The following is a 14,138-nucleotide window of genomic DNA, read 5'->3' as shown; positions in this document are numbered from 1 at the left end:
TTTGGGCCCTCATATATTGTCGGATGCTAAGCAATGGATTGCCATGGTGTATGGTACGGTCCAGAATTCCGATCGAGTCCCTGTCATACATGATATATGGCCCGGTCTTAAAAGCAGATAACTTATAGCAATTCGATCGGGTTTGTTTGAGTTGATGATAAGATGATAACAATACCACCTAAATGTTGGAGATAAGATATCTCACATCTAAGAAGTGACAAATAATATAGAGATTATAAGTGGGTGGATAATAACTAATTATACCGAGGTAGGTGCCATTTTGTCATGGGCCCATGATGGGTGTCATTATCATGCCATCAGAGGGTTTTCCGATTGGATGGTCACCAAGTGTCGTTGGTTACTGGACCTTGGTTTATTTCGTCCCAGTGTGTGGGATGTTAATGTGTCATGTGCAGACCTAAAAATTAGGTTGCACGTGAGGGGGCATGTTGGAGATGAGAGATCCTACATCTAAGAAGTGACAAATAAAATAGAGATTATAAGTGGGTGGAAAATAACTAATTGTACCGAGGCCTTTTGTGATTAAAACCCAACACTTGTGAGGTGGCTAAGTTGGGACAATATCGGTACAATTGGTTTATGAGCCACGCTTGTCCCTGTTTAACACTAAAGCCCAAAAATAGTACAACAAACTCTAATAGAACACAGTAATTAGGAGACAACTCGTGCTCTCTAACATAATTGATGGGTCAGTCCCTCTTAATTGGAGGTAGAGATTCATGTGGTGATTTACTACATGAGAAAAACATGTGTTGCAAGAGCCTTGGTGACCCTTCAATTAACACAAGGCTAGGTTGATATTCATATAGCATGGGGCGCAGTTTAATTTGAAAGAGAATAAACAAATCTATAAACATAGGTGAGCAGATGGCAACAATTTTTGAAGATGGAAGAGACATGCATTAATAAGCATGCAAGCATTACCATAAAATGGGGAAGACATTTGACTTTGCTTCCAATTGCATATTACGTGCATGAGTTGCATGACATGATGCATGAAGCCATTTGCCTATATAAAGGCATGAAAGATTGCAACAAAAACATCCTAAGGCAGAGATATAAACCTTGGAGTGTTTGTGTAGTAGTGTAATCCTCATTTAGATAGACTGAGAGAAAGAGTGTCTCAATTAGTGAGAAAAAAATTCATCTTAAGAGAAAGGTGTGTTAACACTTTAGTTAGTCTAGAGTGAGTTGTTTCTTATAATTTCATTATTTAGTATAGTAGAAGAAAGTATTACTGCTACCCTGAGGACGTAGGCTTATTTGCTAAACCTCGTTAAAAAATATCACGTCTTCTTTTTTGTTGCTATTTCTGCTAATCACACCAGGGTGGGAAAATTAGATCTTGAGATAATCATTTATATGTCGGCCTTGTATTAGGCATCCACTACTTTCCCAACAGTAATTAGTACATTCAAATGGTACAATACACAGCTTGGAGTGATAGTCGCATATTTGTGTGACTTTTATTATGTTAGTTATTCATATTAGTTAGTTATTTTGTTATATTTTTTAATTAATTTTATTTATTTTTAAGTATTTTAAAATCAAATTAAAAAAAATTAATTGTTGCATTATGTTAATTTTGGAGAGCAAATGGATTAAAGAAATAAGCCCTAATCTTAGTTGGATTGGGCTGCACGTGAGGATGGTTGGCTAGATTAATTAACCTAGCATAAGACAAAGAGGGACAAGTTGATTAAGGGAGACAGAGAGGCTGGAAAAAAACGGAGAAGAATAAAAAGAGAGTTCGGCCTTTCCTACTGTTTATCTAAGTTCTTATTTTTCTCCTTTTTTAATTCATCTCCCATATATTTTTTAATGTTCTTATTTAAGAATATATGTAACTAAACTCCTTAATAGTTAGAGGCTAATCAAAACTCTAGATACATCTTTGATTTTGAACCTCAATTGATATATATATATATATATAATTTCATATGAGAATTTATTTACTAATTGTTCAGATAATTATGTTGCATGTTTCTTTGAGTCGATGCATGTATTAAGGTTTATTATCTTAAATGTGTACGTGACCGACATATCGTTGCATGTTTAGTGAAAGATAACATGTTTTTTGCAGGCACTTATGTGAAGTGATTATTTAGTAATCTAAGACTAACGTCATCGACTTTAGATTCTTTATTGTTACTCAACAGTTCTTAACTCTTCATGATTTCAGTTATTTTGGTCTAGATACTGACATTTCATATATCAATTAATTGAGAATATAATTAAGTCAATACCGACATTTCACTTAACATAACAAGTAAGAGAACGTAATAGGTTAATGGTCTAACGACATTGGCTTAATTATGAGTGCATTCATCTATAATCATTGACATTGTTTTAGGGTGATTGAAACATATCTAGTGGTGTTGGCATAGGCTTATGCCCGCCATTATCAGCACAACTATCAGCGTACTAAGGCTAATAAATAGCCCAGTCTCGCATTACTAACAGTGAGCCAGCCGCACTAGCTGTACAATGGGCTAGGGCTGGATTGGTTGGTATACCAGTCTTAATTTTCCAATACCATATACCAACCAATATATATTTGGTATGAAAAATCCACAATTTATACCAACCAATAACATTGGTATACCAATTAAGTGGTACGGTTGGTACGGTTGGTAATGGGCTTGTACCAACATATTTAAGGCCCAAAAATTTTAAGGCCCAACCCAAATAAATAATAATAAATAAGTGAAATAACAATAGAATTCCAAAGTCTTATATAACTTCAACCAAATTACCAAATACAAAGTCATAAATAGAAAGTCAAAGTCCAAATAGTCAAACTGTTAAAGTACTTATGAATTCTCAAAACAATTGAAAAAATAAATGATAGGTTTAAATGCGATATATGTTGACATGTTGTAAACAGTGAGGGTGCTACTGATAGGTCTAAGCATTTGTACTTGGGAATTCGATTGAATCGATTCATTCATAATTAAATAAAGAAATTGAAGACGAGAAAAATAGTGTACTTGAGAAAGAAACTCAGAGAGATTAGATTAATGTTAGTAGATATATACGGTTTGGATTTATTTTTCAATAAATCTACAATTGAAATTTAAAGATATATATATTTTTTAATTAAATAATTTAATATAATATAAGTTGGTAGGTACGATATACCATGGTATATGAAAAATCTATACCACCTACCTACCGTATTTTTAATATTGGTACGGTATACTGTACCATATACCATGTACCAAGTATTTGGTATACCAACATATTTGGTACGGTTGGTATACGAATTGGTTGGAATGGTTTTCTATACCATTGCCACCCCTACAATGGGCTGCCCCGTGGCCCAAACCGGCTACGGACGCGCCCTCACGCACATCTCAAAGAAGACTCAAGAGAACACATTAATCGGACCTCGTCCCACACCGGAAGATAAGTAAATGATCTACCTCAACTCAACAATAAAAGGTCAAACCCTTGATCTCGTAAGGTAAGTACACTACACCCTCTACTGTTACTCTGCATAAATTACCATCAGCCTAACTTGAGCGTCGGAGAGTCGAAGACCACGCTACCGTGGTCTCTACTTTGAAGACGTGTGTCATTTGTGACAGGAAAGAGACAAGGAGTACGACGTACTTCACCTGTAAAGAATACAACGTATCACATCAGTATAATCACTATGTTAACTTTGGCGCCGTCTGTGGGAATTGAACCCACGACCACGTGCTACTCGAGGGAATACGCTTCTCCGGGAGATACTCTACCCCATTGATACACCCGTATTCCCATCGCCCCTCTACTATGAAGCTATTCTTCCTCCAGTTAGCTTTTGAGGAGGGCCAGTTCTCCAAAACTTGAAATTCACTACGCTCGTCTCGCCTAACGAACCGCGCAGTTCCTCCGTTACCATTCCGCTGGTTATAGTCTATTTTGAAGAAGTGGAGTACCTCTGCCGCAGTTGGAAACCAACACCCCGACAGGTGGAAGAGCGAGCAGAGGCCGAGAATAACTCGCCACATGTTATAGCTGACTTGACCAAAGGCCAAGCCGAACTCCGCCACCAGACACTGCAGGCGCGGATCCAACGACAACTCCACCCCGAGCCGCAATACGGAGGGATTGACCAACGCGTGCCCATCAGGTAATATCGAACCATAATCATCCATCCCGATCGACCGCGCAACGATCGTAGCAAGTAGTTTGAATTCTTCCACATAACCAAGCACTGCGGCGGAGTCAGCAACCCGCGGTTCTTCCACCTCCGACCTTTGCACTCCGCCATCTAGCCAACGCCTTACAGGCGCCGGACTCAGTGTTGGTCCCGAAGTACTAGTCCCTGAGGCGCTCGTAATACGCTCACGTACACCTTGGTCTTGGCTCGGAGCAAGACTCACTTCACTTTCTCCAACCTCCTCATGTCTTGACTCCATGGTGCCTGACGATTCACTAGTTTCCCAATTCGCTAGCACCCTTGCAAAGACAAAAGCGCGATCTTCACAACGCGAGTCGTTTCCACCGCTTCGCCGAACTAAGTTCAAATAGTTGGCCTCCAATTCACTCGTCCACGACTCAGGGGATGACGACGCGAACCAACTTCCCTCTGCAGGCGCGGAATCGCTGTCAGTTAGTATATTTATCCTAGGCATCACGCCGCAGCAAACAACACCAAAGTCAAAGACGAACAACCTAAAATTAGAAGTCAGAAAGTTAATTAGATCTATCCTACAAACCACGCAAGAAAGAGTATGAAGAACATGAAGAACACAAAGAACACGAAGAAAACACCAAACCCAGTTACCGGCCAAAAATCATCAACACCGCCCGCACAAACACCCATCCAAAGATCAAACAGACCAAAAACCTACCAATTTGATGGAAAAACCCAAACTCAAAACCACTGTTTTACCCTATAACCACAAAGCCACCAACAAACAACCAAAACCACAAGACGTATATAGGGAATTTCGATCAGAAACATACCTCAAAAGCCGATTTACACAAAGACCCTGATAAGCTTTCGTCCAAGCTTGAAGAACAGGATAAGAGAGCAAAGGAGGGAACGAGAGAGATTTCATGATTCAAAAACTTGGAATTGTCGATAATGACAGCCCTCATATCCCTTTCACCCTTTTATAGTAAACCTCAGACCACATCTCGCCCGTTGATTTCTCAAAAGCGCTCTTTAACCGTCGGATACAGAAAACCGTTACTCACATCTTATCCGTCGACCCAAAAGACATCACTCCAGATCCCGCCACGTGGCATGAGTTACCGAGGTAACGCTTCAGTTACACACGCATTAACTGCACGCAATAACTGTGTCCTTGGATAACGTCACGACCCACGAAATTGAATCGTCCACGGCACGTCTGCCCAATGCATGCACGACACATGCTGCCCACAGCGTGAATCACGCTGCTCCCAGCCCACGACACCACACTCAAAGACAGCGATCAAAGATGTCCTACGCGTAAAAATTTACTACGCTATGATGGACGCACTACGCTCAAAGATAGCACTCAGTCGTCCTACGCGTTAGAATTTACTATGCTATGACGGACGCACTATGCTCAAAGAAAGCGATGAAAGACGTCATACGCGTAAGAATTTACTACGCTATGACGGACGCACTACGCTCAAAGATAGCGATGAAAGACATCCTACGCGTAAGAATTTACTACGTTATGACGGACGCACTACGCTCAAAGATAGCGATGAAAGACGTCATACGCGTAAGAATTTACTACGCTATGATGGGCGTGTTACGTTCAAAGAAAGCGATGAAAGACGTCCTACACGTAAGAATTTACTACGCTATGACGGACGCAATACGCTCAAAGATAGCGATGAAAGACGTCCTACGCGTAAGAACTTACTACGCTATGACAAGCGCGCTACGCTCAAAGAGAGCGATGAAAGACGTCCTACGCGTAAGAATTTACTTCGTTATGACGGGCGCACTACGCTCAAAGACAACGATGGAAATATGTCCTACGCGTAAGAATTTACTACGTTATGACGGACGCACTGCTTAAAGATAGTGATCAAACGTCCTACGCATAAATATTTACTATGCTACGATGGAAGCACTGAGACCAACCAAACACCCAAAGAGGCTTGACACAGCCCATTACACTTTCACCAACTCGGCATTCCTTAACCGGGGAGTGGGGGGACTCCGAGAGGGTCTGTGGGACCCACTGCTGATTATGACAAAATGCTTAAATATTAACTCCCTAGTCAAGAAATTACCTCCCTAGACTCGGAACTTGGGGGGACTTGTTGGTATATGCTTATGCCCGCCATAATCAGCACAACTATCAGCGCACTAAAGCTAACAAATAGCCCAGTCTCGCATTACTAACAGTGAGTCGGCCGCACTAGCTGTACAATGGGCTGTCCCGTGGCCCAAACCGGCTACGGACGCGCCCTCACGCGCATCTCAAAGAAGACTCCAGAGAACACATTAATCGGATCTCATCCCACACCAGAAGATAAGTAAATGATATACCTTAACTCAACAATAAAAGGTCAAACCCTTGACCTCGTAAGGTAAGTACACTACACCCTCTACTGTTACTTTGCATAAATTACCATCAGCCTAACTTGAGCGTTGGAGAGTCGAAGACCACGCCACCGTGGTCTCTACTTTGACGACGTGTGACATTTGTGACATGAAAGAGACAAGGAGTACGACGTACTTCACAAGCAAAGAATACATCGTATCACATCAGTATAATCACTACGTTAACAAGTGGTGGAGTGAAGTTCCTAACTATTGTTTCTCTCATATTTACATCCATATGTATTTTTTGATATTTTGTTTTCAGCAATACTTTTGTTTTATTCATTTTTGTTCACCAAACAAATCAACTCCGAACACCCTCAAAATTTGTGTGGTAGTTCGTCACTGTGTCTAGTTAGTATGTATTTAATTTTGTACTTTATTGTTTCTCTCATATTTACATCCATATTCACTTTGAACAGCCTAAAAATTAGTGTGGACTGTGTATAGTTAGTGAGTATTTAATTTTGTAATTTTTGGTTGTGTATACATTAGCTAATTAATTAGGTTTCTGGTTACTCATCTGTCTATGTTTCTGTTTCTTGTGTCTTAAAGTCTTAATTTCACAAATTCTCTGTGTAATGAAATTTATTTGCCATTTAATATATTGATATAATTGTCTTGACAATATGGTATCTTTGTTAGATACTTTTGCACCTATCATGGAGCCACGTCGTACATCAAGAACACATATAAGCAGTTTATATATATATATATATATATATATATATATATAGTTATATACACGTGTGTGTATATATGTGTGTATGTATACGTTCTCTTTTATAATTAATCATCAACCACTTCAATCAAGTAAGTTCCAATATTTCTCTTCATATATAGTAGACGGAGATCGAGATGCAGGTCGTGCAAGTACTTCATATGAACAAAGGAGATGGGGAAACTAGTTATGCCAGAAACTCCACCGTTCAGGTGACCATTTATCCATCGATCAAATGGCACTACTAGATATCAAGGCATTAGGGACGGTCGTTATTCCATCTCTACTGATACTACAGGGGACGAAACTCGTCCTTATTGATGCTTGGGGACCAAAAAACTGTCCGTCTCTAGATGTACCATCCCCATTTTCAGTTTTAGACATTGAGGATGGATTTGCCTGTCCGTCCCCCTTGAGGTCACTTCCAGTCAACCCAATATCTCATATGCTTCATTTTCTCTTCTGACATTGAACAGTTCTATTATTTATTTCAGTCCGTCCCCAACTTCGATCCATGACCAAAAAAAAAAATTGCAATTGCTTTTGAAAGTATCTCAATTAATATTCAAAAATAATTTTGTACAAAAGTGAACAATTACACTGTACCAAAATATATCCAAATACAAAACTTATACTTCTAAAAGAATACTTGCAATTACAACTCATAAAATTAGAGTGTTTTGTTGTTCCTTGTTCTTGGGCTCGTGCTTGTTTAAGATATGCTGGGTCTTCTTAATTTTTCTTACAAAAACAAATCCCCAGTAAATGACGACATGTAATATCAACATATATTAAAAATCCATTGAAATACAAATCAAGAGGTTATACATATAATACCTAAATACCTAAACCGGCTCTTCAAATCTCACTTTGCAGTTCCAAAAAAAAAAACCAAATAAGCAATGTAACAAAATTCAATATCAGGAGCCTGCAATAGGAAAAAACACACTCACCGGCTTTGTTTATATAGATATGCACCTACAACACACCAAAATGGATCAGGATGATCAAGTACCTCCATGTGGACATCTAAGTAACTTTCAGCACTAAAGGATCTCAAATGCACACTACAGACCCTCATAGATTAATTGTACAAGCTATAAAAGCCTATAAAATCATTGATTATATATTAAGAGCAAAGCTAGTCCTCACAGAAATCCACTTCATACACAAGCTGCTAAGAAAATTCTATGAATATAGCAAGTTACGAACTAGATAAAAAGCTGCTAAGAAAATTCTAAGAATATAGACATATAAGCTAAAAAGCAACAGACTGCTTGCTCGACAAAGACAAAGAAAGATATGAACATCCAGTAATTCACATATATTTAGGTCAGTTCATAAACATATAATATAAAGATAGCATTACTTACAATATCTGCGGACCACATCACTGGCTCCAGACTCTTCAATTCCAGAATAGAACTAAAAGAATGTCAAGGAAGTAATAAAGAAATATTGTTCTTTAACTGAATGAACATGGGACAGATTATATACAGTTACTGTCTTATTTGCATTGGATGACAAAATTCACAAAAAGGATACATTTGACACACACTCACTAGAAATCCATAAACAACAATCATGCATACTACTTCAATACGGTCTCTTTTCTTCACACAAAACTCCTCCAGTTTAAGAAGAAGCAAATGAACTGATCTAATGGAAACATAGTAATTACAATAATAAAAGATAATAATCTAAGCATAGATTCAGTGGTTTTCAATCTTTTGTTAACATCACCAATTATGTAGCTATAAGTGGGCATGGGAAAAAAAAGAAGACTTAAATTACAACAAGGCTATACATAACAAGTGTGACTCGTGATACATTTCACCATTTTTTTTGGAATTTGCTGTGAGTTTGTTCTTTAGACCTAGAAATACTTCACCAATTGGAGATCACATTGAAGAAAATTATCGATTCATAACTGTCAAAATTGAAAATGTTCAGAAGCTTTCAGAAAAAAAATTAAAGGCAGACACCTAATTCTTATTCTTAGGATGGGTCTCGGGCAATTTATTGACTAAGAAATGGGGGCTCTACACTGCCGATGAGGATGAAAAACTTTCACCAAACTAAGATGGTTGATAAAGGATATATCCATTAACCTAGTAAACTTGAAAAATTGAATGCATCAAGCTGAAACTGATAGATACAACAAAGAAGAAATATAAACTAACAAAAGGAGAAGACAACCTCAATCTTACATATACACCCCCACCATTGCATTACTGCTAGAGAGCTCAAGAGCTAACAATACACACAACACTCAGCATAGTCCTAAGCTAGAACTAATTAAACACATATTGCTCTGTGCAAACTTAAGAGGCTATAGAGATCCCACTTTCTACTTGCTAAGCTCCATCATCATGTGGTTGGTTTAAATACATAACTCACTCATACATAAAGCAAAGAAAACTATCCCATACTTACCTACCTCTTCGAGCTCTTAGCCCAAGCATTGAAGAGGAGAAGGTCAATTCCTTAACATGCCTTACTATGCCTCATGTGCAGATCGAGGCAATGAATTTGGTGATACAAAACGAAGGGTCTTTCACTGCTTAAGAAGAACTAAGGGTGCATTTGGTGTAGCTTGATGTGCTTATAAATAATTTATATATATGCATGTATTGCTCAATATTAAGTTTCATTTCATTTCCTTTCTCTCTGTGTGTAATTTCCTTTGGTTGTATTTCTGAGTTTAATGAAACCGATATGCCCATTAATCATGTTCGGTTCCCACTTTTTAATCATAGACAAAATGAAAGTGATTATGCTCATACCTCGGCAAATTACTCAAAACATTCTATAGACCTTCCAATATGGGCTCCTTTACAGTCCAAACAAAGCCCACAATATTTATATGGGCACAACCGCACAAGCATAGTTGACAAAGAACGCTAGAGCTTGAATTATTCAATAAGAAAGAAAAGATGTAATGATGATGATGAAGAAGAATAAGATAAACAAGAGTGCACTAAGGCTTTTTCTGAAAGTCAACGTCCCTTTGCCCACTACTTTATGCTTCCTCTTTTGTCCTTTAGCGGCTGCCCTCTCTTTCATCCCGCATAACGTTTGTTCCATTGACTACGTTGCCATCACTAGGGCACTCCACTCCAATGCGCCACCCCTCACGCCCTTACGTTAAACTCCCCCTCTCATCATGCACTCTCCATCCGACTCCTCATAGCTTCAACGTTGACCGCCTTCACGAGATATTTAGTCAGGCGATCTGATCTGATAGCTATTTTATCCGACTACCTCAATTGAGATCTTTAGTCAGGCCACTCAGGCGATCCAGTTGTTAATTTTATCTTACCATTTAAATTTTAAATAATTCGTGGCACACATTATAAAAACAAGTTTTAGTATTGCCCCATTATCGCTATTGGTGACAATAACACAAAAATTCAGCCTCCATGAGTCCGTTATGCACCATGTCCTGCATTTTGTTGCAGTTGGATTCGACGATTTCCCCTTTTCCCCCATAGGATTTTTTTTTTTGAAATAGAGCTTCTATTTATACATCTCAAATTAGTACTTAGATCTCTTTTTTTTTATATGTTTTGATTTTTTTAGTGTATGTGAAAATTACTAAAAAGACATAAGAGTGAAAAAAAAAAGTAAAAAATAAGAGAATTCTCAATTTGCCTATTTTAAAATAAAAAAATTAAATGATTTATTAATTTCAATTTTTATTGTTAAAATATACAATAAATAACATTATTAATCTTCATGTATTAATTGAAAAGCTACATAATTTTTTGATAAACTTCGGCTAGAATGTGAGAGAAAATTTGTTTAATAGATGTTAGAATTTTTTGTGTTGGTGTTTACTATTTAGTGAATTTTAAAACAATGAATGAATAAAAGAGAACAATATTATTAATTATGAAAAAGTAGAAATGTCTAAATATTATTTTAAGTATTTGTAAAAATAAAAATATAATTTACTAAATGAAGACGTATAAATATTATTTTTAGATGTATAAATAAAAAATCATTTAAAAAAAATTACTAGTGAGTCGGGTGTGTCATCACGCGTCTCAAGTTTTTATATAAGAAGTTTATGGAGAGAGTAAAAAGAGAAGCGTCGCAGGAGATCAGACTCTTCTACTTGTGGGGTGAGTAAGCATTCTGTCATGGTCAACGTCACTAATTCCCACAAAGCTTATTTTATAATTTATACTGAGAGAGTCGTAAAGCATTTATTTACTCTCTCTCTCTCTCGTCTTTTCATTTTCTTCTCAAAGTCTGAACCAAAGCAATCTCAAAGCAGAGAGAACCAGAAAGAGACAGCAATGGAGGATCTGCCCTCTGGTTACCGTCCCAACGTCGGCGTCTGCCTCATTAACTCTGATAATCTGGTAAACTTCTCTTGCTTTTCAAGCTTGTTCTGTTCTTCTTCTTCGCTTTGTCTGTTTTCTCTCTCCTATGTTCTGCTGGGGTCAGACATAGTTGTGAACTAATCTTCATCTTATTACTATTACTATTATTATATGTTGAAGGTTAATCCTTTTAAAAAAAATTTCATCAAGTAATCTCTGCTTTTCTTGGACTGTTTGAGCTGTGTTTTACTTAGAGCTGTGAGCTGCTGTCAAATTATGAAACTTTATTGGTTGTGTGTTTGGAATCAAATTGTAACGGTGTGAGAATTTGGTGCAGATTTTCGTGGGATCAAGATTGAATGTTCCCGGAGCATGGCAGATGCCTCAGGTATTACAACTGTCTGAGATTTAACTGCATAGGCTGAGATTAGGATTTCGTTAAACACTATTGAATATGCAATTATTGTGTCTAAAGTTTTAAACTTTTCATTGTTTAATTTTTCTGTGCATATAGTTACTGGTGTACCTAATTTTGTTTCTCTATCACTTAAATCAGTTGCCAACAGTGTCACTTTATTAATGTGTGTGTCCAGTTTGCTTCTGTGTAATAGAGCAAGTTAAAGTGATCTTGGTTGTAGTACTTAGTGTTGCAAAATCTAGATTTGGCTGTAGCTACTGTAAAGGCTGAACTTTCTCTGGAGTTGTTTGCTTTGATTGAGTGTTTGAGAGGGGTCTCAATTCTACTGTATTGTCGAATTCTTGAGTTAGGCTTACTTTTGTAAACAGGTGATTAATTTTTGGATCTTCAATCTCAGGGCGGTATTGAAGATGGGGAAGAACCCAAATCAGCAGCTATTAGGGAACTACGAGAAGAGACTGGAATAGTGTCTGCTGAAATTATAGCTGAGGTTTGTTTGCATAACCAGTACCATCAGTGTTATAATGATGTAAATGTGCAGGTTTATTAATGAAAGTGATATCATTCCATATTGGCATTCTTAAAAGCTCTTTTTCCTTGGGAATAATATCGAATAATTTTTACTCTTGATGTGACAGAAAGAAAGAAAGAACGAAAGAAAAAAAAATTGTGTTTGAGGGACTGTTAAGGGTGTAAAACAAAGTGATAAAGAAGATGGACAGGCACGATTCATATTTGAAACTAATCTTGAACATTGCTTATAAGTACTAGTTTCTACTGTGTGAAAGTTCTTTGGTTGTAGAGTTCCAGTGTCTTGAAGTAATGCCTTGGATAGAATTTAAAGCATTATAAGTTAAGAAGTATACAGCAGTTTTGTAGTGCCATTCAGTTGGTGTACTTATGATTGAGGTTATGTATTTTGACAGGTTCCGAATTGGTTGACGTATGATTTCCCACCTGCCGTGAAGGCCAAAGTTAATCGCCTCTGGGGAGGTGAATGGCATGGGCAAGCACAAAAATGGCAAGTCGTTCTTCCTTCACATAAGCACACTTTATTTAAGACCTGCTTTCGTAAGCTTGCAACTTTTCTGCCATAACTCCTTCTCTGCCTCTCTGTGGACTATACCAATAAGGCAATAATTGTCTGCTGTCAATTTCATTTCTGCCATTGTGAAACTAGTTTCCCATAATTTTTGTTAATTTGTTAAGTTCCTAAAATTCTTCCTATCATGTTACCGAGGATTTCCAATCAACGACTTTTGAATTCTCAACATGTAAGACTTCTATCTATTTCGTAGAGAAATGCTTTGAGTCATATCCAATGGCCTATCAAACAGGAATTACCTCTGCGTGTTCTGACCAGGCTTCCTCTCCCAGTGAAATATTGATTGTTAAATTCTATTCCCTTGCTTCTTTTATATGTGTACCTTTAATTACCATATACAGGTGAATGTATGCAAGTGAGAGATACACACAAGTGTTTGATGCCTGACTATGAATATGGGCCATGAACAGGTTTCTTATGAGATTCACAAAGGATGAGCGTGAGATAAACTTAGCTACTGGGGAAGCTGATGCAGAATTTGCGGAGTGGAAGTGGGCAATCCCTGAAGAAGTTATTGAGCAGGTACAGCTGAACATAAAGCTTCCAGTTAATAGGTTCATCCTTATGTTCATGGACATACTTAGATATGTGAGATTACTGATAACAGGCAGTGGACTACAAGAGGCCGACGTATGAAGAAGTTATGAAGACCTTCAAACCATACTTGTACGAAAGTGGATTATCTGCAAAATGTAAATCATCCAAATGGTGAATCTTGTGTGTGATTGTAGTTATATCACTTATATGTGTCCATCTTCTTAACTCATTTTACCTGTACTGAAATTTGGATCAAGTAAAGTAGAACTCTTGCTTTTTGTAAATGAGAATGTTGAGTACCTTTAGTTAGATCTTTTCATTGTTCATAACAATAAAATCTTTTGTGGAATGACTTGCTTCCTCCAGCCGGTCCTCCCTAAAATGGCGATTGCAGAGTGCATCAAAAGCTGAATGGGAAAAAAAATGCCGAGAAAGGTTTGCTTTGTGGTCATTTTTATCAT

General features: G+C 37.5%; 1 protein-coding gene across 1 annotated transcript; it reads left to right on the top strand.

Moving 5' to 3' along the window:
* Positions 1–11,501: 11,501 nt before the first annotated feature.
* LOC126790924 (nudix hydrolase 25) lies at positions 11,502–13,988 on the top strand. Its single transcript, XM_050517302.1, has 6 exons — positions 11,502–11,656; positions 11,955–12,005; positions 12,433–12,525; positions 12,962–13,056; positions 13,551–13,662; positions 13,748–13,988. Exons 1-6 carry the CDS (start codon positions 11,591–11,593, stop codon positions 13,850–13,852), a joined length of 522 nt encoding a protein of 173 aa, XP_050373259.1. The 5' UTR covers positions 11,502–11,590; the 3' UTR covers positions 13,853–13,988.
* The last annotated feature ends 150 nt before the right edge of the window (positions 13,989–14,138 follow it).

Source organism: Argentina anserina, chromosome 4 (assembly GCF_933775445.1).
Source record: "Argentina anserina chromosome 4, drPotAnse1.1, whole genome shotgun sequence".
NCBI classification, from domain to species: Eukaryota; Viridiplantae; Streptophyta; class Magnoliopsida; order Rosales; family Rosaceae; genus Argentina; species Argentina anserina.
This window is presented reverse-complemented; position numbering and strand designations above follow the sequence as displayed.

What these genes read in the sequence shown, in the direction of transcription:
- LOC126790924 (XM_050517302.1), top strand. Translation starts at nt 11,591, where the DNA reads ATGGAGGATCTGCCCTCTGGTTACCGTCCCAACGTCGGCGTCTGCCTC. An exon ending in TCATTAACTCTGATAATCTG is followed by an intron (nt 11,657 to 11,954) that starts GTAAACTTCTCT and finishes AATTTGGTGCAG; the next exon opens with ATTTTCGTGGGATCAAGATT. An exon ending in CTGAAGAAGTTATTGAGCAG is followed by an intron (nt 13,663 to 13,747) that starts GTACAGCTGAAC and finishes TACTGATAACAG; the next exon opens with GCAGTGGACTACAAGAGGCC.